This window comes from Poecilia mexicana, unplaced genomic scaffold (genome assembly GCF_051168715.1).
Source record: "Poecilia mexicana isolate PSO_F unplaced genomic scaffold, ASM5116871v1 scaffold_4, whole genome shotgun sequence".
Classification (NCBI taxonomy): Eukaryota; Metazoa; Chordata; class Actinopteri; order Cyprinodontiformes; family Poeciliidae; genus Poecilia; species Poecilia mexicana.
In genome coordinates this window covers 8,003,976-8,027,907 of record NW_028263373.1, presented here as the reverse complement: position 1 = coordinate 8,027,907, position 23,932 = coordinate 8,003,976, and the positions used below count along the sequence as shown (strand labels likewise).

Genomic DNA, 23,932 nt, shown 5'->3' with positions numbered 1-23,932 from the left:
AAACTCAAAAAGCAACGAAGCTAAAATCCCAAATGGTCAGTTGATCCTTAAGTGCAGAAAAAGCTCAAACTGAGATAATACGGCAGGAGTAACGCATCCGGTCTGGACTCAGAAGAACACAGTGAATCTTAAAAGTTCGTATTCAAGAGGATCTTGCAGCGAGCCACAAAATTTTCAATTAACAAAGACGAAGGATGAGGATGGGCCTGACTCACTGGTATGGATGCATTTTCAAACGGTGCAAAAGCGCCCAAAGCATTAAGTGACACTGTACAAAACTTACTGAAAATCGCCAAAAGATATTTCAAGTGCAAACATTTTACAGACCTGCCGTCATTTCATTTACGGAGTTACTCAGATTTGACCTCGGTTGTGCCTTCACCTTTCATGTTTTTCGCAGCGAATTTCTGCGTCCAAACTCACTTTGTTTAGATTGCAGACACCGTGTCTGCGAAGCCGCAAATAATGTGCTTTATCTCACCCCGTGAGGCAGGCCTCGTCACAATAACACACTCCACTCCATTTGATGAAGCTATGTCATTCCTCTTTATGGCGCTGTACTCCAAAAAGGTTGCAGTGAGGGCGAGATTTTCAGGCTCTTACTTCAGATTGCATCTCAAAACATCCTATTTTGTAATACTTCACTTTTTCCTCTCGTGTCCTTCGCGGTTAAATCTAGATCTTTCGTCATACTAAAGGGGGCCCCATAAGGTCCAACTTGAACAGCGGTGTTGCTTCATATTTGTTGTTGGAGAAGCTTGGGCTCTTTTTCTGATTATCATACCGTTGGCAAAGAAGACTTTCCATCGATTATGCATAAACCCGCTTGTAAAGCATTCAAACGGTGCAAAGCTTAAGCCGAACGCCACGCACACATCACGTTTTACACAGCGACACAACGCAGCCCTCACCGAGATGACAGAGGAGGGAACAGATGTAAAAGATGAAAGGAGAGAAGGAGGAAGAGATAGCAGGATGGGTGGAGGGAGAGTAAGTGCGCTGACAGGACTGTGACGGGGCTTAATTACCAAGCGAGCGCCGCTCGCTGGAAGCCATTTCTAAGGATTGTTGTCATTTGAACGGATTAAAACGCCTTTCCACTGGACTAAGCTGTCTCACTGCTTGCGTCTGTGGTGGATTAGAAGTCGAGTCGAAGACAGAAAGCAGAAAAGGGTACGGAGGCAGAGAGCAGTGTCACAAAGGGTACTTTAAGGCAAAACGGTGCAAGAGGGGAGATGGGGGGGGGGAAGATTGACGAGAGAAGAAAAATCCCGTACGCCACGAGACAGGAAACGGGCTGTGTGAACACACAAAGACATCTGAAGAGATTAATAACCTCTCCCTTCTTATAGTCTTACACTCTCCTTCTCTCTGTTTTGTTACAGTGTAAAAACAAAAAAAAAAAACAGCATGCATAAATTTTAAGATGAGCCTTTTTTTTTTAGTTAACGCTTCTTGTCTCCCTCCCCTCTCGCAGACCTCGAGGGCTGCGAGCACTCGTGGAGAAAGTTTCACGGCCACTGCTACAGGTATTTCAGCCGTAGACACACCTGGGAGGACGCCGAGAAGGACTGCAGGGAGCACAGCGGTCACCTGGCCAGCATCCACACTGCAGCAGAGCAGAGTTTCATCAGAGGTGGGTGGAGGTCACAATCAGAAACCAGACCTGGGAGGGGATTTCATCAAAGCAGTGCAGTCTCTATATTTATTTGAAATGGTTTTGCTTACGTGCTACTTCTTTTGTTATCGCTAATAGATTCGCTGAGCACATTGTGACGAATCGTCACAAATGCAGGAGGTGCAGAAGAAACTCGAGAAAGAAAGTGTTTTAATCTTTTTTTATTATTATATTATTTTTTTTATTTTTATTTTTTTCACAGAAAACTTCTAATCCTCAACAGAGGAGCCAAAACTCAACACATATATGACTGCAGAGTTCTTACTGGCCTTTGAAGTCGAGACGTAACCACGAAGTTTGAAAAAGAAAAATGACAAGATTAATTTTGGAAAAAAACGATTTGATTGAAATCAAACCTGCATCAGCATAAAATGATGACATGTAGTCTATTATTCAAAGCTTTTAATTTAGCTAGATAAGGGAGAAAATGGTCAAAGCAACAGTAAACTGATTTTATAATTCACTATTTTTGATTTAAAAAGTATTGTGCAAAACTGACAGATACTGTCCTTTTGATAATGATTTCTTTTTTTTTCTTAACAAACTGAAGGTGATCAATTCACCTTCAGGCTTTTGGAGATTTTGATCCAAGAACGAATCAGACAGAGTTCAGTTCCCCCCACACATCTGTAGACGAAATACGTCTACAGATGTGCCTCCAAGCAGTGTTATCAACAACTGGGTCTCTGTATATTGTGCAAAAAAATAGTAACCTCAGCTTGTGTACGCTACACCTACTTCATTTAAAGCAAATACATATTTTTAGCTTTTTGGTGGGTTTTTTTTTTTATGGCAAGTAAATAGAGAATTACAAGTTTTCTAGTTAAACGAGTGTCTGATTCCTATATTTCTGCTTGTCTCAGGCTCACTGTACAGTGTGTTTGTCGACCAGCCGTTTGTTTCAACGTGAACATCCTCTGTTCTGTCTCTTGGTGCCTCGTCTCTTCAGCGCCACCGTTTCCCCCTCCAGCGGCACTCTATCGCCACTTGAGTTATAACATCAGGATCACCAGCAGCACGATCCTGAAATATTCAACTCGCTGTCTGTCTCAATGAGGCCACAGTGCCATCCATCCACCACTTCTTTTTTTTTTTTTTTTTTTTTCAAAATTTCCAAAGGAAAAAAAATCCTGAGTTGAAAATGTGTGTCTCCACCCCTGCAATAAAGGGTTCAGAGCCATTAGCGAGATTAATGGACCCAGTAATGATGTTAATCGTCAACGTGATTGAACTTTTAATTCGTACAGTATGTGCAGGGACTTTTGCACGCCCACACATGCAAATGAGTTTAAGCCAAAATTCCATTAGGGAAATTTCATTCATAAAAACAAAACAAACCAGTGAACAGTCACCATTAGTGCGTCTCAGACATTACTGGTTCCTGTTATTGTCTCTCAGCTGCAGCCAGAAGACCTTCAGTCTTAACCCAGGCAACTTCATTTGGACATTTGAGCTCATACATTCTTTGTGTTTTAGGCAGACTTGGAGAAACACCATTACATTTTAGCAAAAGTGTTGGTTAAATATAAGATTTCTAAGTCTTGATTTATTCGTTTGTCTTACGTCTGACACAGGTCTGAGCCATGACAATACCTGGATCGGGCTGAACGATCGTACGGTGGAGGACGACTTTCAGTGGACGGACAAGACAGACCTGGTGAGGACGCAGTTACTTCTAACCAGCAGAGATTAAAATGCTACATATGAAGGATGTGATTTGTTACCAACATCGTTGCAGGATTTGTCACTAATATAAAACTAAAGGTAAATATTGGAAAATCGTCCACACCAACGAAAACAAACGCAGCAGTAAATGCAGACAGAACTTTACAAAAATCCAAATACCGTGAACAAGATTACTTGAAGCGCATGAGACTGCATAATCCTGGTTTCATGAGAATGAGAAGAAGTGGAATTTTGGTTGTATTTTTGAAAGAAATACAAAGTCTTTTTCTCTCCACAAAATCCGTAGAGGTTTTATTAATTGCAAATTGTGTAAAAATAAATTAAACATGATCTAGTGGATTCCAGACACCTTAAAAACAGTGAAATGGCCCTTTAGCTACAATGTAGCAGGAAGCTAGATTATATCAGATGCCAGCTGTGGTTTTCTCAGACTGCTTGCAAATTGTTTTTACCTAATTTGTACCTCATTCTGGCACCATTTATCTGTTCTGCAGATAACCCAGAGTATTCCCACAAAAGCTATTTTAAGGAAACGGAGGATTTCCCAATGTTAATGTAACCAAATTTTAGCAGCAAGTCTCACCAAATCTTTATTAGCTGATTCTGACGGCATATCAGAGAAGTACTTCCTTTCTCTGTTCAAAACAAACATCTCAAACATAGCGTCTGTTTCAAAGCATTTCCCTTCATATTCAGAGATGACAAAAAGCACAAACTCATTTCAGCAGACACCTAGAAATCACTTTTAGAGATGGATGACACCTTGACAAGAAATCTAATGCCATTTTAATGAGATCTTATTGCCTCCCCATAGTGAATAAAACTGTATAATCAAAAAACATTCAACACGCTTTTTATTCAGCTGTTGTCTTTCTTAACTTTCTGCGTGTGTGCTTTTCTTTACGTCTACAGCAATATGAAAACTGGCGGGAAAACCAGCCAGACAATTTCTTTGCCGGAGGAGAGGACTGCGTGGTAATGATCGCCCACGAGAACGGCAAATGGAACGACGTGCCTTGCAACTACAATCTGCCCTACGTCTGCAAGAAGGGAACAGGTGAGAGCCTGGGGCTGCGGTAAGAAGCGGCACTCGGCAGGACGGGAGAGAAATTCATCAGATTCAAAGAGCGAGACCGAGGAGCAGGGGCTGAGCAAGACGGAGACGGCGGGAAACAACTCTGCTCCTCTGTTCAGTTTGAGACTCAAAAGTGCAATTATGAGGAATATATATATATAAAAAAGGAGAGCAAAAGTTTCTTCTGTGAATTTTTTAAAATGTAAATCAGTTCAGAAGTGTTCCTGCTGTTAAACTTCAGGGATTGATATATAAAAAAAAAACCTTAAGATGATTATGAACACCCTGACTGTGTCATATTTTACATTACACACGTCTCCCGTATGGAGGTAGAGATTACCTCTGAGCCTCTTCAATCAGGACACGTTCAGCTCTTCAGAGTCTCCCTACCTGCGTTCGCATCGTCCTCTTTTCCTGGCGTTAGGCAGCTCTCAGCACGCTGCTCATAAATTATTGTCATAAAACTTGGTCTTCGTAGACAACAGAGCAAACATATGAACTAGTTTGTCCCTTTGTGAACTTGTTGTCACCTGTTGAGGTTTCTCTCTGTGCTACACCCAGAAAACTGCCACTGATTTCCATACAGGACACATTTGAGATCAAAGGCACATGGGCCTTCTTCTCTTAGCGACGACTTCCACACCGCAGGTTGTTTCTGGCAGTGCGACCAGGTAAACGTCGGTGAAAGATTTTTTGACCTTTTATCTGGCCTGCACCAGTGAATTTCTCTGCGCGTCTCTTTGACTGATCTACAAATCAGCAATTAACCGGTTGTTTTAAATGGCGACGGAGACGAGAAACCGAAAACACAAATGGATCTCCGACTAATTAAAGGTTTTGCTGAGGATGTCGGAGTAAAGAGCTGTGAAGGAGAAAGCTAGACAGCCATTATGATAATTTAACCAAATCAAGTCTGCCTCTCCGCAACACTGACGTAACGTTAGAGAGCCCTCCGGAGGCGGACCTACTTCTATTTCAGAATAAGCGCAGAGCTGTTTCCTTCACAAGGAAGGTGTTGCACCACCTCTGAAGCACACTGTCACAAGTCCCCAGCATCCGGCCCACCTCTGACCTCAATCAGTCACTTGAAATCACCAGAATCTTTTCATCTTCCCGCTGCTCCCCGCCGTCAGCCCCCTCTTCACTCCACGTAACCCCCCCCCCCGCGCGCCGTCTTGTCCGATCAGTGGAGTTTGTCAGCGCCACGCTGCGAGTTCCCCACCGGATTTCTAATTACCCCCGCTCAGGTGATCTGTTTGTCTTCAAGTCACATGAACCTATCAGACATTGATCGACCACCTGGGAGACAGTCAAGAAGGCGCATCAAGCAGCTGGCAATGATTTTTTTTTCCTGTTTAATTCAGAAGAGGAAAGAGATTAAAATGAGTAACATTATATATAAATATATATGTATATACAGGCTCCTCACAAAACAGTCTGTTTAGATGCTGTTCAAATACCGAGCCTCATTACTGATCTACTTGTTGAAACTGGGAAAATTGTTCACCTTCGGATTACATTTTCATTACAAATACAGGATATTAAGTTGCTAAACTTGATGTCAAATTCTACATTTTGCATTTTCGTAGAAGAGATGGAGTGTGTTAACTTATTTTAGTAAAAGTATGTTCTTTTTTTGCCATTTTTATTGTGACAATAATGCACCACTAAATAGCATTTTGAGGAAAATTTGGAAACGTAGACCTATTACAGGTTAGTATTAAATCAGTAATTTCTTAATGGTAATGAAAAAGTTATAAGTGAAGTAATCTGTCACTGAAATATTACATGTTTTACTTAAAACAAGCTCCATTTCTTTCTAAACAGTTACTTTGAACTTAGTTTGGTCTTATTTCAAGCGCACTAAGATATTTACGCTAGATTCTAGACCAAAAATACTTTAAGGTTTTGTGTTTTTGCAATGTGTATATATTTAGCGTTCATTTTTGCTCTAAGAAAGATTCATACTTTCATCTAGAGAAGTAAAAAACTGCAGAGAGATGACAAGAGCGTTATAGGAAAACGGCTCAGACCTGCTCTGGTTTCGGGACGTTTTTTTTTTTTTTAATCGCTTTGTATCTCTGTGTTTTAACAGCGCCGCACAACGAAACCATCATCTCTCAGTCGTTCCCTGCAGCCCCGTCACCTGCAACATTCACAAAGACAAGCGTTTTGCATTTTGGTCATTTTTAGTAAAGAAAAAAGCGAATCTGTCCACACGAAGCTCTTCCACGTGAGCTTCTCTCTCTCTCTCTCCCCTGGTCGAAAATGCACACATACAGCCGCTTCACATCTCTCTCGTTTTTTTCCCTGTCGTGATTGTCAGTGGGTGAGCGGATGCTTTGAGGCCGTAAAGCAGCGCTGAGAGGACCCAGCGTCAAGCTGTCTGCAGCTCTTCGCGTTCCTCCGCCTCACACTGACAACCCCCCGCTACACAGGCATAAAGGCGCAAATAATACCTCTGTAGCTGCTCCCAGCATGAATAAACACATCCAATGTATGCGACTTTTAGAAAACATAAACAAACGTGTCTTGGTAAGCTTTATGAAGTGTACATTTTTTTTACATTATTTAAATGCGTGTAAAATTCCTGAACACAAGAGGAAAATATATAAAGTAGTCTAGGTAATCCTGCAGTTTCCAGGTGTACGCCTGCGCCTCCGGTCTGCCGCTGCCTTGTGAACAACTTTTTTTTTTTTTGTGGCTTTTCTGGTGTAGATCTTTTCATTCTGACTTATAAGAGTTTGACATCCAGGGCTTTATGCTGCAAAGACCTTTTCTGACTTAAAAAGTGCTCCGTGAAATCTCTGCTTTGGTTGCTTCTTCTGGGTTTAGTGACATTTTCTTTCATCCATCTTTCAGTATATCTGACTCGTCTTGCCATCACTGCAAAATGGAAAAAAAAAAAAAGAAAGTAAAAGAAAAAAACACTCCACGTGGGGAAAAGGCTTGTAGGCAAAGAGAAGACTGCCTTTTAGCCATCCGTCTTTGTTGACTCAGTGATTTTCCTGTGTCAGAAAGAGTCAGGTTTTCCCTTCCCTTCTTCTTTCACAACCCATTAAACTGTAAATGTGGCATTGGGATTTCCGTCTGAATTAATGATATCGCTTCGCCTTTTAGAGGCTGTTGAATCATTCACATTGCCAAAACTTACAAAGATACCCTGATTGCGTATTTGGTTATTCCTGTGACGCGCAAATAAAGTTCAAATCAGTGGTAGTTTGACTGTCAGACAGTATTTGAAGTGAGAGCCACGTTTATCGGCACCATGCCGCATTTAATGGTAACGTAATGTGAAGAACGCCTCAAAATATATTAATCTTTTATTGCGGCAGCAAAGTCGTGCATGAAAAATGTATAAAACGGGATGTTTAATTTGAGTGCATTTCTTCATTGGAGGAAAATCCCATCTTCTGGAAGGAATTGTTTTGAGCAGAATCACTGAATGAAAGTCAAGCGTTTTCATTCATACTTGCTTTTATTCATTTACGACTAATTAGTAGCCCTCTGTTTCTCTGGACTATAAATATGACACGACTCAGGACATTTCTCATCACTGCTGACCACCGAGTTGGACGACATGTATTGTGTTTGTCTTGTCAGTGGCCAGGATGTTAGGTGAGGTAAACTCACAGTTGGAGGACTGCAAACAGTGGCGACATCTTGAGGTTTTTTTTAAATCTCCAAAACAGCCATTGGTTGGTTATGAGTGATCCCAGGGGGAAAAAAAGGTGATATTTATACTGCCATCACAAACGTTAACATGTAGAGTTTCTTCAGCTTCACTGATACTGGTTAGACGAGTCAGCGGCTGATCGACCAGCGACGAATCTCGTGAAAAATCACGCGGACCCATCATTAACTTTTTACACAGTAGGACATTTTTAATGGAAAGAAATCTGGTGAACTCCACCAAAAAAAAAGAACTAAAAATGTGTATGAGTACCTATTGGCCTATTTGATATGCTTCGATAGGTTAATGATTCAAAAAGTATGAACAAGCAAACACAAAAGTGGACCAACAAGTCTGAACAAAAACCGAATGCTGTCCTGTTGAGGATCGGTGGTGCAAAGTATTAACAGCAAAGGTACCAAAAGCTTCGATGACGCGATTTTGTTAAAAACAGTTAGTTCTTAACGTTTGATTTTTCTCACTTGTTGAATAAATGAAGTCGATTTAACAATACTTTTTAGTAACTTTTTTTTTTCGTATAGATTTTGTCTAAATGCATGTTTTTAATGTTTTCTTTATATTATTTATCTATTAGCGATGTTCAGCACTTTGTCTCAGGTGTTACAGCGCTACATAAAGTTGTTGTTGATGAGGATGATGATTTTTTTTTTTTTTTAGTACAATTCTGCCTAGAAAAGACATGCAGTTTGGGATTACTACGAAATAAAACTGTACCATTGCGATTAGTTCAGAACTGACTGCGTCACGAATGTCCATCACTAACATTTAGATGAGACCTAACTGTGAGCTGTTAGCTTTTTAAGTGTAGAAGAGATGCACATTAAATGTGAAGCAGGTGACAGCTGAGTGTCAGCTCTGTGACTCCTGTAACCAGACAGCCTCAGCCCATCCAGCGTCACTGCAGGAGGCTGCTGGAGTGCTTCCCTGTGGCTCTCCAGTCCCGTCAGTCTCTGCACAGCGTGTCAGTCCTATCTCCTGCAGCTTCTGTAAACATTTTTCTCATCCTCGCTCCTCTCCCCTTATGTCAAAATTGCATTTTTTTTTTTTTTACCTTGACAGGCGCCCACTCACACTCAGTCTTACACCGACTTTGCTGTCCTGCAGAAACGAAATCCAGATTATGATGTTTTCAGTGCGGTAATGCTCTAAGAAAACCGTGAGCCAAAGTCTGAACGTGTGTCTGTATGTGTCCTTAAATTTGGGATTTTGTAGGGATGATGAACCCATATAATCCTCGCAATTTAAAGACTACTTCTGTAATGAAGAGGGCGGTGTAACCTAACTAAAGCAGACAACTTGGAAACTATTTTTAAAAATCTCGATGGAGGAAGTAAGACAGGATGTTTTTATATTTTTTTTTGCAAAAGAAGTGACATCTATGTTTTAGATACGGCACATATGCAATAGAGCATAATCTTTTCATTTCTTCATTATTAGTTTATTTCTTTCAAATTATTGCTTTGTTATGAAACCAGGAGCCCATTTTATTATTATTATTTTATATCTTAGAGATATAAAAATGTATTCTCTTGTTTTTCTACTGCTCTAAATGACAGAGAGTGCCTACTCATCAAAAATGTAATGGGTGTTTAAAGCATTAGAGCAGCTGCACATCAACATCTGAACAATGTTTGGTAGCCAAGTTATTCAGCTTATTGAGTTTAGCTGTTAAACCTATAAGGTAGTTATAGCGTTAGCACTATAAGGTACTGTATACATAAATATTCAAATGGGCTAAAAGAACATTTTCCAATAAAGATTGTAGCACACCAGTAATTTTAGTGAATTTTACTACAACTAGATTCCAATAACATTGGGGGGAGGGGAGGTAGCAAAGTAAAGGTTAGTTTTTGCAATATGATTTATCTGTATAATATTTTGCTGTATGACCTGTTTTGGTTTATAGTTATCAGGGTTTTTTTTTTTCTCGAATGTGTTTGTGAAGTTACTTTTTCACTTCTCCTAATCTTTCTGAGCTTCAAATGCTGAAAAAACAAAAAAAAAATCCACGTTTACATGTTGTTGACCATTTGTCCGCATCAGCATTGGCTCTTGGTCTTTTGGAGGCATCTGTGAGCACGTACCCGATGCTGGCATAAATCAGCTGCATCGTTAAAACTGATTAATCCAGGACCTTCGTGCTCGGCTCAGTTCAGGTCCAAGCTGCCTTCTTTCGTCCTTGTTTTCCTCTGCTCTGAACTTTCCCTCTTTGTGCTCCCTTGTGTCTCCCCAGTGCTTTGCGGCGCCCCTCCCAGCGTGGACAATGCCTTTCTAATTGGCCGGAAGCGTTCCCACTACGACATCCACTCCATAGTGCGCTACCAGTGCGGCGACGGCTTCCTGCAGCGCCATGTTCCCACTGCTAAGTGTCGCGCCAACGGCAAGTGGGACCGACCCAAAATCATCTGCATAAGATGTGAGTTTTGCACAGCACGGTTCTCGCAGACGTTACCTAAAGCCGTGCTTTGGTTTGTTTTATTTTTAGCGCATTCCCCGCCACGGGTCCCGAACATCGAACCTACATTAGCAGCCCTGAGGCTCGGCTGTCACTGTGAGCGTTGTGGCTCGCCAGCCCTGCTCTCATTATTAATAATTGCAAGCAAAAAAAACATTACCGTGGCTGTGGCCTGAATTAATTCCCCTGGGCTTGCTCAGAAGTGATTGGGTATCCTTTGAAGTGCGTTATGCTCAAGGTTGTCCCCCTCCCCCTTTAAAAACATGTTTTACAACAGGTTCAGACTCAATGCAATGGAATAGACGTGTGCTTAATGTTCAGCATTTTTCGCTCTTTTTTGCATGTTCATGATGCAAAAACCCAGGAATTAAATAGTCAGGTACTCGTTCATCGACCTTAAACCCTTTCACATTCTGTTATATTCCAATCACTGTGTTCAGTGTATTTTCATGGGATTTTATGCGACAGACATAAAATCTGTCGCATTAAAGTGATGTTACTTTTTTCACAGTAACATCACTGTGAAAAAAAAGATTTTTTAGAAATACACGTTTGACCCAGTGTGCTGCATGTTACATGTCTTCCCCTGGTCCAACACACCTCGGTCAAATGATGGCTCATTTGCAGGCCTCTGCAGAGCATGCAGAGGAGGTAGCAACTACAACCAGGAAGAGAAGTGAGCCGAGCAGGACTCCGGCCCCGGAGGGCTGACTCTGGATTTAAAATGTCCTCCCTCCGTCGCACACCTTCCCCTTTTTTAGCGTTTACAGAGTTAATTTTGTTCTGATCAGATTTGACTCTCAGACTACACAGGAAGCAGAAAGTCAAGAGGACACGCAAGGGAGCAAGATTCACTTTAATATTCCACAAGCCGAGGCTCGCGTTGCTCAGAGAGTGACAGTAATGATGAAACACTGAAATAATGTAGCTTTCTGCTCAAACTGATAAAGACGCCATTGCTTCTTCTGACTCCTAATCTGTGGAAGCGGGCTGTTTTGACGCGCCGCGAGTTAGAAAATGTGTAAGCGTTCGTCGCAGATGACACGTCGGACCGATACGATTTGACACCGCCGCCCCGGGACGAGCTCTCACCTCTGTGAGAGGGATGGGAGTGGGTGGCTATCTCGGCGCGCCCCTTGCTTATAGGCGCCCGGTCCACGCAGTGTGAGATTAAACAGATAACCCCTCAGCGTTTCAGGCTCTGCACGGAGAATGGGACGTTCTGACCTTGCTGCTCTTTGATCCCCTCTCCCTTGCGTCCTGCCTGGTTCCACCGCCTTCGACAATCCATCTGAAAGCCTGTGATGTTCCCCCTGGGATGCATGTCTGTCTTCCAGGTTTTTTTCTCTTTTTTTAACTCTAGAACTCTACTTTAATAAATCACACTGTTTTTTTTCTCTCTCTCTCTCTCTCGTTTCGCCAGCTCGGCGGGCCCATCGTTACCGACGCCACCACCACAAGGCGAGGAGGGAGCGCAGGAAGCACAAGCGGCATGGCCACAGAGAGGGGGGGCACCACGGAGGGGAGCTCAACCAAGGCCACAACCACGCCCGCTTCTGAACCAAAAAAACACAAGAAAAAAAGATTGGCACCCTCCTTCTTTTTTTTTTTTATTCTCTTCTCTGCTGCAACCTGCAGCTCGCCTGTCTCCCCCGTTGTCCTCATTTCCCCAAATACCGCTTCAAACTCTCAGCCCATGAACTCCCCGCGCCCCTGTTTTTTCTGTTCTGCCCTCACTCCCCCACCCACCTCCTCACCGCCTGGTGCACAGAGGCAACCTGCTTATTAGTCCCCTCTGATGCCTGCCAAAGTGCTGCCAGGTGTTGCCAGGACTCTAACAACCACACTGACATCCCTTCTTCTTCTTCTTCTTCTTCTTCTTCTTTGTTTCATTTTTGGGCTCCAGCTCTTTTGTCTTGTCCTCTACCCTCTCAGATGATCCAGTTGCTCTCCCTTTCTTTGAGCTCAGCCCTTGACCTATTTTTTTTTTTTTGTTTTTTGTTTTTTTGAGAACGAAAAGAGGAAGAAAAAAAATAAAAACATTTTCAGTTTGAGTATGGACTTTCTTTGGCGAGAAGTGGTTTTAGTGTGAACTGTAAATAGGGGTGACATCACTGGAAATGCCGTATCAAAGTCAGACGAGTCAATGGGAGACGTCGTGATATTGACTTGAGCCTTTTGTCTATCGAACAGTTATTTTTTACAAATGCTCTGTGTTTATCTCCTGATTCTGCTGCTTTTCGGTTTTGCCCCTTTGTAAGACACTGTTGCGGACTCGCAGCGCCGCCGCCACTGCGCCGTTCTGACACAGATTTAGCTGATTTTTGAACCAGAGGCGGTTGTAATTGAGTTATTTGAATTGTTAGCGTTGTATTTTTTCTTGTCGGTGTGAGACAGTTGCTTTAGATCAGATGATGAAAGCCCAGAGGAAAAATGGATAGTGGCTCTGATTTCTGGCTCACCTAAATAAATCATCTGAGCCATCTCGAACGGTTGAAGGTGTGCCGACACCTCCTCTCCCCACCCCACTCCCCGTCACTCCCAGGGTCAACCTGCACATTTGATACCGATTGTCTCAACTCAGCTCAAAACTTCCAACATTTGTTTTCTGGCGTCATAACGAAGGGGAAGTAGAACGGCGAGGGTCCTAAGATTTAAGACAGTTTTTCAAGGCTCCACGCAAAGATATGTTGAGTCACTAAGATTTCATCTGCTGAATTTAAACATTTTTAGCGAGTGACTAAAATCCCACCACGGAAGCACTGAGGTCCGGCAAAAAGTTTACAAACGTGCGTCGCGCCAGGAGTATCATTGTAATATGGATTTAGTAAGAAAATATGTTTGAAGTTTAAATGTCAAGCGGATTTTCTCAAATTCATCCGTCTGTTCATCCGTTTGTCTTGTCCAGATCACCTAAACGAGCCTCAGCGATTTAACAGTCGCACTCAAGACGACGGAAAAATCAGCTTGGATGTTCAGAGAAAAATGATAAACCAACTCTTGTTCAAGCTTTCCATAACGACAAATCTGCTGGAAACCCTGCAGATGTTGTTCAGAGGAAATACTTGTTAAGATGGAAGTTTTTTTTTGTTTTGTTTTTTTCGCAGCTAAACAGATTCTTCATTATCGGGGTTTGGTTGCTGCAAAGTAAAGCAGAAACACTGTGACGCTTTTGAATTATTGGTTTATTTATCACAAGTTACACCACGTGATCACGTTCCACATGATCACGTTCCACATGATCACGTTTTACTTTCGTAAGTCAGCCCTGTTGTATAAATACATGAATGAATAGAAATTTAGACTGATGGTGAGAGACATATTCAACTCTAATTGGAGCAAAAGTACTTTATACCTCCACTGAACAGGAAATGTTTGTGCAATTTTATATATATATATATATATATATATATATATATATATATATATATATATATATATATATATATATATATATATATATATATATATATATAAAGGAAACAGATTATTTGCCCTATCAGCTGTTTTTGATATAACCAACTTATCAGACAGATTTTCCTGAGTGTTTTGTGTCAGAAACCATCTCATGTTTCATCAGAGTAAATGCATTCAATCCCCATTTGTTTGTTTTTTTTTCTTTATAATCAATCTTCAAACACATTGTTATGATATAACCTCTTTCTTATGGCTAACACATATGGTGGATTTCTGTTTCTTGTGTTGACTTTCCTACTAACATGTATTTAGTGTTGCTCTAGCAATTAAAATGATAAAATAAAAGTGAAGATGGATCCAACCCGATTTTTATCAGATAAGTTACACATCACATTAGGTTGCTTAGTAGTATTAGTTTATATCAATTTGTCAGTAAAATTGTCCCCCCTAACAGTCGACTGAGTTGAACAGACATAACCAACTCAGACTTATACTGACTGATGTGAAGCTGCACCGACTGGGGTCGAACATTATCACAGGGAATAAGAAGCTGTGTCGTTGTGTGTAGGAACTCGACGTTCATGTGTTTTCACGAAGCAGAAGAGTGATGGCGGCTGACGACGGAAAGGGTCGGCGAGGTTAAGGCTTGCCGTTTCTGGGTCAGACAGAAACTCCCACCTGAAGACGGCCGTGGCGCGTGTCGTGCTTTAAAGAGGAGATTGAGGGGGACTGAAAAAGAAAGAAGAAGAACGCTTTGCTCTGTCTTCTCTCAGCTTTACTGTCCAGATAAATCGTTGCTCTTCTTTTTAAAGCCGACCCTCGAGGTTTGTGCTTGTGGGATTATGACCCTCATTCCGGCATGCCTAGCTTTGATGTTTCTTTATCTTTTGCTGGATCCTTTTTTCTTACTCTTTTAGTACCTTTGTGCTTTCGAAGGATTCATCCATCTTTGCTCATCCTCTTTTTCTTTGTTTTTAAAATTTTTTATTTTTAACAGAACGTTAACATTTTCAGTACTGTAGCTCCTACCTGAGGTTGCATGGATCAGAATTTTGTGCCTGATTTTTTTTTTTTTTATCGGTGGTTTTTGTAAAACTTGTACTTACAGATCCTGACTTAAGCCGATTTAAGGTTTTTTTGTACAGAGAGAAGAGGAAGGCGAGCAGTAAATGGTAAAACTAAGCTGCACTGATCACTGCAGCCTCAGCGTGCGGAGCCTGTGCTCTACCACCAGGCCATGTTATGCAGTGTTTTGTCTTTTGTATCTTTTATGTTAGCAAAAAGGGCAGTTAGCATGGCTATCATGCCAAGCATATACCTGTGTCTGAAGGTATATTTGCAGTATAACATTGTTATTCTACAGAGACAAGGAGTGGAAAGCTCAAAAGGATGAAAACGGCTTACTTTCTGCTGAATGTCTTGCTCTCGCTCGCTTTCTTGCAGCCTGGACCTACCACGACTTGTCTCAACGTGTCTTTGAAAAAAAATATATATCTCAAACAGCTTCTTACACTTCTGCATCATTTTTACACACATTAAATAACCTAAAACTAGCTTTCAGTCTTCTTTGCTCACTTGCGTTTCAGCGCGGCACGTTCCTCAGTCAGAATGAGGTGAGATTTTTCCGTTTCCAAACTCTTGTTCACCAGTCGGTCCCATCGGCCACCGGATGATTTCTCTACGTGCTGCATGTTACGAGCAGCGTTAAGGCGAAGTCTGCTATTTGCAGATGATATCTTTGCCTTTGTTTGCCTCTTGTCACCTTGGCTAGGACAACAACAGTAATCTTACACCTTTGTATCGGTTCAATTAATCTCCTGCATGCCTAATTAACAAGCTGCATTATCAGCCCAACCACGGAGCTGCCATGACAGGGGAAGGGTAATGTAATGCTGATGGACAGTCAGAGGAGGGTACATGGTGGCTGTCAAAGCCATCAAACCCCTGTCGCTCTGCAGATGTCAGGCTGCTTTCTCTCCCCGTCGCTCCTGTAAAATAGATTGACCATAGGTGGATGAATAAAAGGGCAGATGGAAGGCCCTCTCGCTGCAGACTTGATGCTGAGAGACAGGGTAATTACAGCTGGGACGAGACCTAAAAAAAAAAAAAAGTAAGAATAATGTGATAAAGTTGTAAGAAACCGACTCGAGCTTTGAGCCTAAAATCCACGAGGCGAGCACGTTGGAGAAACCAAAACCGACGTGACTAAAGCGGATCTTTTTGTGACGCAAAAACAGACCGTGCTCTCCTCACGCAAAGAGATGCCCTCTTTTAAATCCAGCCATCAACCTTTTCTCACAGGAGTACAAAACAACAAAAGTTTCACCTCAAACATGTTAAATGAGCTCAAACACGCACACACACACACACACACACACACACTAGTTCTTCCCCTGACTTCAAACACAGCGTTTGGTTCCTTTCAAAAATCCTCCTTTTAATCTTCCTCACTCCCACTCGGCTCGCCTTTTCCTCTCCGGGCGCTACAGTCGGAGGCCTGAGGGCAGACAAACACACGGCCGGCCACAAAGCCTTATCATTGCAAATCATAATCACAACAGTGAGCTTGTTAAGATGTTTCGGCCAGCTGTCTCTCAGGCTAGAGGCGGGAGCGACTCCTTGGGGGGGGGGAAGCCGGTGTTGGTCTGTTTCTTGCTCGTTGAGTCGAAGAGAGGTGTGAAATTTCCATGAATCAGCTCGATTCCCCCCCAATATTTAGCTCTTTGAGATGTGGCTAAATATGGAGGGATTTTCAACAAAAGGTCCGTCTGAATCAATCGATGCAGCGGTTTCAGTCGGAAGATGGGCTGACACTCCACCTTGTCTGTTTGTCAAGAAGCAGCTTGAAGGAGGCGCATGCTGTAAAAAGAGAGTCGGTAACGACAGCACGATGACGGCGATGCGGCGGCTGCCGTCCTCCTTCAGTCGCGCACAGACAGACTATTGATTTCATGATTAGACGGTCTGTCTTGTGCTCTTATTAAGTCTGTCAATGGCATCGACGGCGCAATCGCATCGACTGACTGCTGAGTGTTTTCTAAATGACAGGAAAACAGACACAGTTCTCCTCTTAGCGTTCACCGTTTTCACGTTTTTTTTTTTTTTTTTTTTTTTTTTTTTTTTTTTTTGGTCGTTTTCATTCCCGAACTCTCTTCCGCTCCCGTTTCGTTCTCCGGCCTTTCCCCTAGCGGCGTCTGTGCGGCATCGCGCCGCTGAAACTGAGTTGAGACGATTTATCATTGTCAGGAAAAGAAGCGGGACGGATGGATGAAAGGAAACGTGTTCCTGCCGCTGAGTGAGAATGACTGAGACAAACGCAACGCAAGAGCCGGTGACGGATGTTTCCCCTCTCTTTCCTCCGTTACATATCACGCCTTACTCTCCTCCTTTCCTTACGATCCATTTATACTCTGGGTGTGTTTGTTTGTTGCTTAGCCTCTCTGGGCCGCATTCACACAGCCGGTGAAAGCCCTTTTTTTTTTTTTCTTTCCTACACGCACACACACACACACACACACACACACACACTGCTGCTGCTGCTGTTGTGAAACTGCTGCAATAGATACACAGAGGCGCTTCGGTCAACACTGCAGGAGAACCCGAAGCGGAGCTGGGCATTTACGACACAGACAAACTTCATTGACGGCTCTGTTCCCTGCGCAGCGTCTCGGCTTGCAGGTTTCTGCGGTGAAACACAAATGCAACATATAAAAGACTGAAGCTGTGTGAATGTGGCTCGGCAGTATTTATTGATATTTATCAGTGTATGTTCTTAATTCTAGTACTGTTATTGTATTATATTCTTTACAAGACAAATGGTCATTAAAGGAAACCCTTGTTTGGATCCATCCCCTGTTTGCCTGGACTCGTTGTTTTGAGTTTGTGAAGTTATTCCAAAGCCATTATGTGGCCAAAACCGCTTATTATGCAACGCAGAAAAATAAGAAAGAATAAAATATTAATATTATAAGTAAGTCAAATTCCTTTTTTTTTTCTTTTGCTGGAGCAGTTTATTTTATACTAAATAAATGCAATCAATACAACTTACACTTTTTAACTGTGAACTTTTTTTTCCCAATTGTTCTTTGGTTGCAGAATTAAATGGTAATTTGCCTGTAGAGTGCTTAATCTATAGTCTAGAGACCTCTAAAGCACTTTGCACCACATTTAGTCTTTCAGCGCCACAATTATTGGTGCTCTAAGCAATTCTTTTAAAATGAATTTGTGAACTGATTCTAAAAGAATAAAACAGTAATTCTGAAGGATGCTTGACATTTTTTTAAGCAGTTTTCAACCCATAGAGTAGCTTTCTAACTTATACAGCGGCGCAACAATAACATTGCTGACCTCTTTGCCTTCTCTCTCTCTCTCCATGTTAGCATTGATTTTATCTGACATACTTTCAGTCTTTTTATTCCAAAACCCATTTTACGACCTCTATGTGCAGAGGAGATCCATTTCCAAATCTGGGTGAAGAGGCAAGTCATTCTCTCCTGTGCCAAGAATACTGTATGAAGAAAAATAATGCAGTTTTGCTCCTGTTTTTCTTTTTTTCTTTTCTTTTTTTTTTCCTTTTCTTGACGTTCCAACAATTTCTGGCTGAAGCAAACAAAGCGGGTTTGCCAAGGGCAAATCCCTCAGCAGCGCAAGAGAAGCCGCGTAGGATGAAGAGCAGCAGAGACAGACAAGTGGGAGGGATAAAAGACATGCGATAGAGGAGGGGAGGGTGGGGGGTTTATTTTGGCAGCAAACAGTCTGTGAATACATCTACTGTTCAGCTATGTAACCTTCAGCTCAACCTGAAGGTCCGCCACAGAGCCTTCACTTGTGAATGGATGGTTTCATCACCTCACAGCAACGTTTCCTGTGAAACACTCACACACAGCCGTGTCTCCTGTCTCTCCCCACTGCTTTGTTCCACCCGTGCCCTTTAATAGATGACTGACTCATTCCATTATTATTCCGAAAACACCTGAAGACGCCGCCGTACTTGGTTCTGTTTGGATCAGACAATCAATCACACTTATTATTTCATCTCTTTAATGCCCATCCCCCCCATCCATACCCCGGTTCTGGCTGGCTGAGCGGCGATTGCAGCCCCGGCATGGCGAGTTTCTGTGCACAACGCTCATTAGCGTTGCTTAACGGGGAATTTTCTCTCAATCTCTCCCTTTTGGAAATGACCTTCAGCTCTCTCCTCTGCTGCTCTGCAGCCACGAAAGGCGTGTCACAACCACTCACATCCAGGACCGAAACGCAGCCCAGACCTACCTCTGCAGAATCAAACGTTTTCCAACTGGATTTTGTCACGTAATACTGCAAAATTATGCCTACACTTTCACTTTTTTTTAAATTTTATTATTGGTGTTTTTATATGATGGACAGGGCTGCAATTGACAGACTTTGGATCCCTGGACTAAATCCAACTTTGTTACCTCAGTGACAAATGTTTCTTCTAGCCATGCAAATTACAAAAAAAAAGAAAAAAGATCAAGTTTAAGATTCATGGCTCCTGTCCAAATAAAAAATATATATTTAAATGATATTTGCATTTATCGTTTCTAAAAAGTTTCAAAAATATCTTTCTTCAACCATAAAAAAAAAGATCAAAACTGACAGAGGCAGGCCTGTACATGTTAACATAATGCAGAAAACAAATAAGAAAGATGTTGTCTTACATTGCTGAGAGTTGATCTGTTGAATAACATCCAAAGAAACTGTACTGCGTGTGGTTGTAATATTGCAAAATGTGGGAAATGAGAAGTATTCATACATGTGAGGCATTGTAATCACATTTAGGAGCAGCATGCAACAGAAACCCCTGCAGAGCATCGCTCTTTCCAGCTGAATTTTCTCACAATACGCAATGCAAATAGATGCTTAAATACCCAACAACGTGCGGTGCTTCTTGTTGTGCAAGTCGGGGATGAGTAGATGAATTTAGAGAGCTGGAAAGACTGCTTTTCATAACCTTCTTCTTGGATCAATATCGGGCTCATCTGGCAGGCGTGGCGAATCAATGTGGTTCGCTGGTATTATCCCACATTATTGCCTGATGGCGCTGCCAAAGTTCAAGAAGATTATCATAATCAACATTTGGCTTTAGCGCCTGACAGTCACTAACTCTCTGCCGACACCTCAATAAGTTCTGTTTTTAATCTCTTGAAGGCTGCACTCAAAAAAAGAAAGAAAGAAAGAAGAAAGACACCCAGAGACTCGCACAAATCTGCGTATCCAGATCCAAAAAGACAATCTGCTTCCTACTTCCGTTTATCTTCCTAATCTTTATTGCAGTCAGGTTGTTGAATAGCTTCACCCATGAATCTGCGTTTGCACCCGTCTTTACGATGCCACGCTGCAGATGGTGGAGCATCATCTCATTACTGGCTTGTTGTTGTTTTTTTGTTTTGTTTTTTGTTTTTTTTACACAGTGATGTGCCTTTGTGTGCAGGAATCAGACAAAGAGCGAAGCCAGAAAAAGCCTCAAACTCAGCCAGGTCGTTCACACACCGCCGGTCCAGCATCCTGCTCTCCCAGCTGTGTGTGCACTGCTCAGTGTTTCGTTTTACGACCCCATCTGATGATCTCTGCAGATTTGGCTTGGTTGAGTTGGTTTTTGCAAGCCTGTCATGAGTGACGAAAGGTAGCTGACTTCATTTGCTCCCCGTCCTGTTTGTACGTGTAGTTGTGTGACGTCTGTTATTTCCTTTTTGGGCAGAAACGACCACTTTCTGTATCTGTCTTTTGACTTGAGATTAACAAGACATAATAAAATTGTCATAACAGCAACTTTTTGGTGGCTTAAGTGTTTTAATTTGCAGTAAAAGTAATGTCGGACAGATGTACAGTAGAGCTCAGCACAGTAAAACTAAAAGTAATAAAGCCGTCTTCATCAAAATCACACCAGCAGTAATTCTCAAAACTACTTTTAAATAACATAAAAAAGTAAATAACCTGCTGGAAGTGATTACTGTAAATTGTGTTTCTTTTCTGTGCCACAGTTGGTGCATTCATTACTGATAAATGTGTTTTTATCTTATGTAAAAAATAAAAAAGAAAAGAACAACTGCAGACTTGGCTGCAAATAAAGAAATATTAATTATGCAATTTCACAAAAGTGAGGAAAAAAAACACAAAGGGGTGATTTTAAAAGTCAGAGTAAAATAGCATAATTGAGATGCTGTAAATGGCTTTGATGCATATTGACAATGAGACGAACAGATGAAATGAAGTTTGTACCCAAAGTCAAATGCTTAGTTTTTTTGTGCAAACTTTGCCAACAAAATTGATTCTGATTCCGACTATGTAAACCACGGAGCACATAGTTTACATAATCAGAAGCAGAAAAGTAGATTATTATGAGGATTTTAATATTATGCCAAATCCAAGTTGTTTTAAAAAATGTTGATGGGAAACCGTTCCAACTCAGGAACTGAGGTTTTAAGGAAGCTCAAACATTCCCAATTCATTTTACATTTTACAGTTTGTGTTTCAGTGACGCCCAGCCAGCATGGTGCCTCTCATCATCCATAATTGGTAAAGGCAGCAGCATAAACTTGCATATTTAAAGATGGAGATGTGGAGGCATGAAATCAACAAGATATCCGTGTTTTGACACAGATAAATGAAAGCATTTCGCTATGATGAGACTGTCTGTCTGTCCACCTGTCTATCCATTTATCTATCAATCAATCAATTAATTATATTCTGATGTTTTGCCATTTTTCTAAGGGTCTGTTTTAAATTGAATGAGTCAAAGTGTTTCCACGTCTAAATAGCACAAACTATTTTCAAACGTAGGCCTCGGACAGCTTCAAGTTTACTGAAAGAGAAAAGTGCACAGAGGCCAAGTGGTAAGATGTAACTGTTTCTTGTGACTAAAAGACGATAAAGTTTGGTGGTTTGTGCACATCTGAATTTATTCAGTTTCATCTTTTCTAAACAGGGCCACAATAGCTCGCTGACCTACCAATTTCTAGGGCCTGCAGTGGTTAGATATCCAGGTCTTTTTGCTGCTGCCTCGGTTCTGAATTTCAGAGACTTCTCCCCAATTTTTTTTTTTTATCGTTCTGCCTCATATTTTCCAAACAAATCTTTCTCTTCGTCCGCGCTATCTCTCCTCTACACCTCCTCTTCTCCGGTGGGTCTCGGCTTCGTTTTAGACGGGGGGGCATAAATTTCCCTTACTGCGCTGAAACTCTTCATTGACCTCTTCCTTTTCCAGGGAATTAAAACCAAATCCACTTTTGATCTAAATGTTTGCTAAAGGCAGTACACCCACAGGAACAATAGATGGCCTGTATTATGATGAAAGTAAGCTACACTCCTTATCCATGGATATCAGGTTAAAACTCTTCCCGTTATTTAGCCCGGCACACTCCATTAGGACGGTTACCACTTTCAATTAACTCAACACGAACTCCGGCTTCATGCACCCCTGACACCAGAGAAACCCCTCACAAATTGGCTAATTGCCTGTCACATAAACACACTTCTTCCCATGCATAATATCTATCAGCAGCACCTCACTGCGGCTGAATTACACACAGAATGCATAAGACGTTAATGGAGATCGTTTAGGGGGCAGAGTCATTTCTTGAGCCGAGTCCCACGTTGAGCTAATGCCGTTTAGTTTACTCGTGCGCTCGGTCTCAACAATCCGGCATCCTAATGCGATCTTATTATCATGTGATTCGGATGTGAATGACGTCGAGGTGGTAGCTTTTGTCATCTAAAGTGCGCAGTCTATAAGTAAATCATGGGGTCAGGCAAATTACAAAACATCATCCAGATTTGAGTATTAGAGTGATTGGGTTCCCAACATCCTACCCTCCGTCCATCCATCGTTTTCTACTTGTACGAAACCACTCCGGCGCACGCTGAAGGTCCAAACACCTGGTCGTGAAGGCCAGCAGCAGAGTCGGGGTCAAGAGGTTCAAACAGCTACAAGGACAAGGTCACCTTTAAATCGTCCCAACGCAAAAATGCCTTCTTACTCCACACCCACAACAGGCGAGTTTTATTTCGTAAAAGGCAAATCCTTGCATTTGTGTTTGTTTCTTCTCGCTTGTTTTTATATGCCTTTAAGTTTCCCAAGTGGCCAATCGCTGAGAGACAGACAAAAACAACGGCGCTCATATAAATAATGAGTGGCGCAGCGAATGACAGAGCCGATAAACCGTATTACTGACAATAATGGTTTGTTTTGCCTCATTTAACTTGTTCAGTCGTTCTTTTAGCCCACTTCTCTGCTGCCTGTGCACATTAATTCAAGATGTGTTCAAATTCTGCTACTGCCGCTGAACTAATTAGTATGCTGGTGTTACAGGTAATGGAGAGGAACCCGAGGGCAGAAGCAGATGGAGTGAGTAAAAACAGCGAGGGGCTTTTGGAGCTTTTCAGGAGGAAAACGAATGAAGCGGAGCAGATAAACAGGCTGAAAGGTTGTGGCTGTCAGAAAACAGCAGCCAAGGATGGATTCCAGGGGGGGGTAGGGGGCGGGTGCAGGTGACATGATTTTAAGAGAAAAATCCTAAAAAGAAGCAGCTGTAATGAGTAAAGTCTTGACATCTGATAAATGGTAGCAATCTGAATATGAGTATGCGTTTTGAATTCCTGTTTAGTCTCATCTGACCGTGTGGTGGTTGTGTCCTTCACCTGGCTTGTGGCAAACTTCTTGCAGCTTTATTTCATTTCTTAAATCATCCTCAAAATTATTTTTTTTTACAAATAAAACACAATGAGTTACTTGCACGCCAGTCACTTTCTCACAATCCTAAATAATTGTGTCAACAAGGAAAACAGTTGTTCTCCCGACGTTTGGCTGCGTTGCCTCCTAGCTGCTCCGCCGGGCAGCCTTACTCCTCTTCCTCTTCTTCGTCTCTCTGGCTATTGATCCCATCCAAATCCTTTTTCCCTTCCTTCATT

General features: G+C 41.9%; 2 protein-coding genes across 2 annotated transcripts in view; both read left to right on the top strand.

Annotated features, from left to right (window-relative positions):
- Window positions 1-13,962, top strand: part of ncanb (neurocan b) — a 113,744-nt gene extending 99,782 nt beyond the window's left edge. The window contains exons 12-16 of the mRNA XM_014999217.2: window positions 1,478-1,636; window positions 3,253-3,335; window positions 4,277-4,421; window positions 10,367-10,549; window positions 12,012-13,962. Coding sequence (XP_014854703.2) covers window positions 1,478-1,636; window positions 3,253-3,335; window positions 4,277-4,421; window positions 10,367-10,549; window positions 12,012-12,148 — 707 coding nt within the window. The 3' untranslated portion in view covers window positions 12,149-13,962. The remainder of the gene's footprint in view (window positions 1-1,477; window positions 1,637-3,252; window positions 3,336-4,276; window positions 4,422-10,366; window positions 10,550-12,011) is intronic.
- Window positions 13,963-16,623: 2,661 nt separating this feature from the next.
- The window catches only part of sbno2b (strawberry notch homolog 2b), a 182,898-nt gene continuing 175,589 nt past the window's right edge, over window positions 16,624-23,932 (top strand). Inside the window, exon 1 of the mRNA XM_088004881.1 lies at window positions 16,624-17,134. The gene's annotated coding sequence lies outside the window, so the exon portion shown is untranslated. The remainder of the gene's footprint in view (window positions 17,135-23,932) is intronic.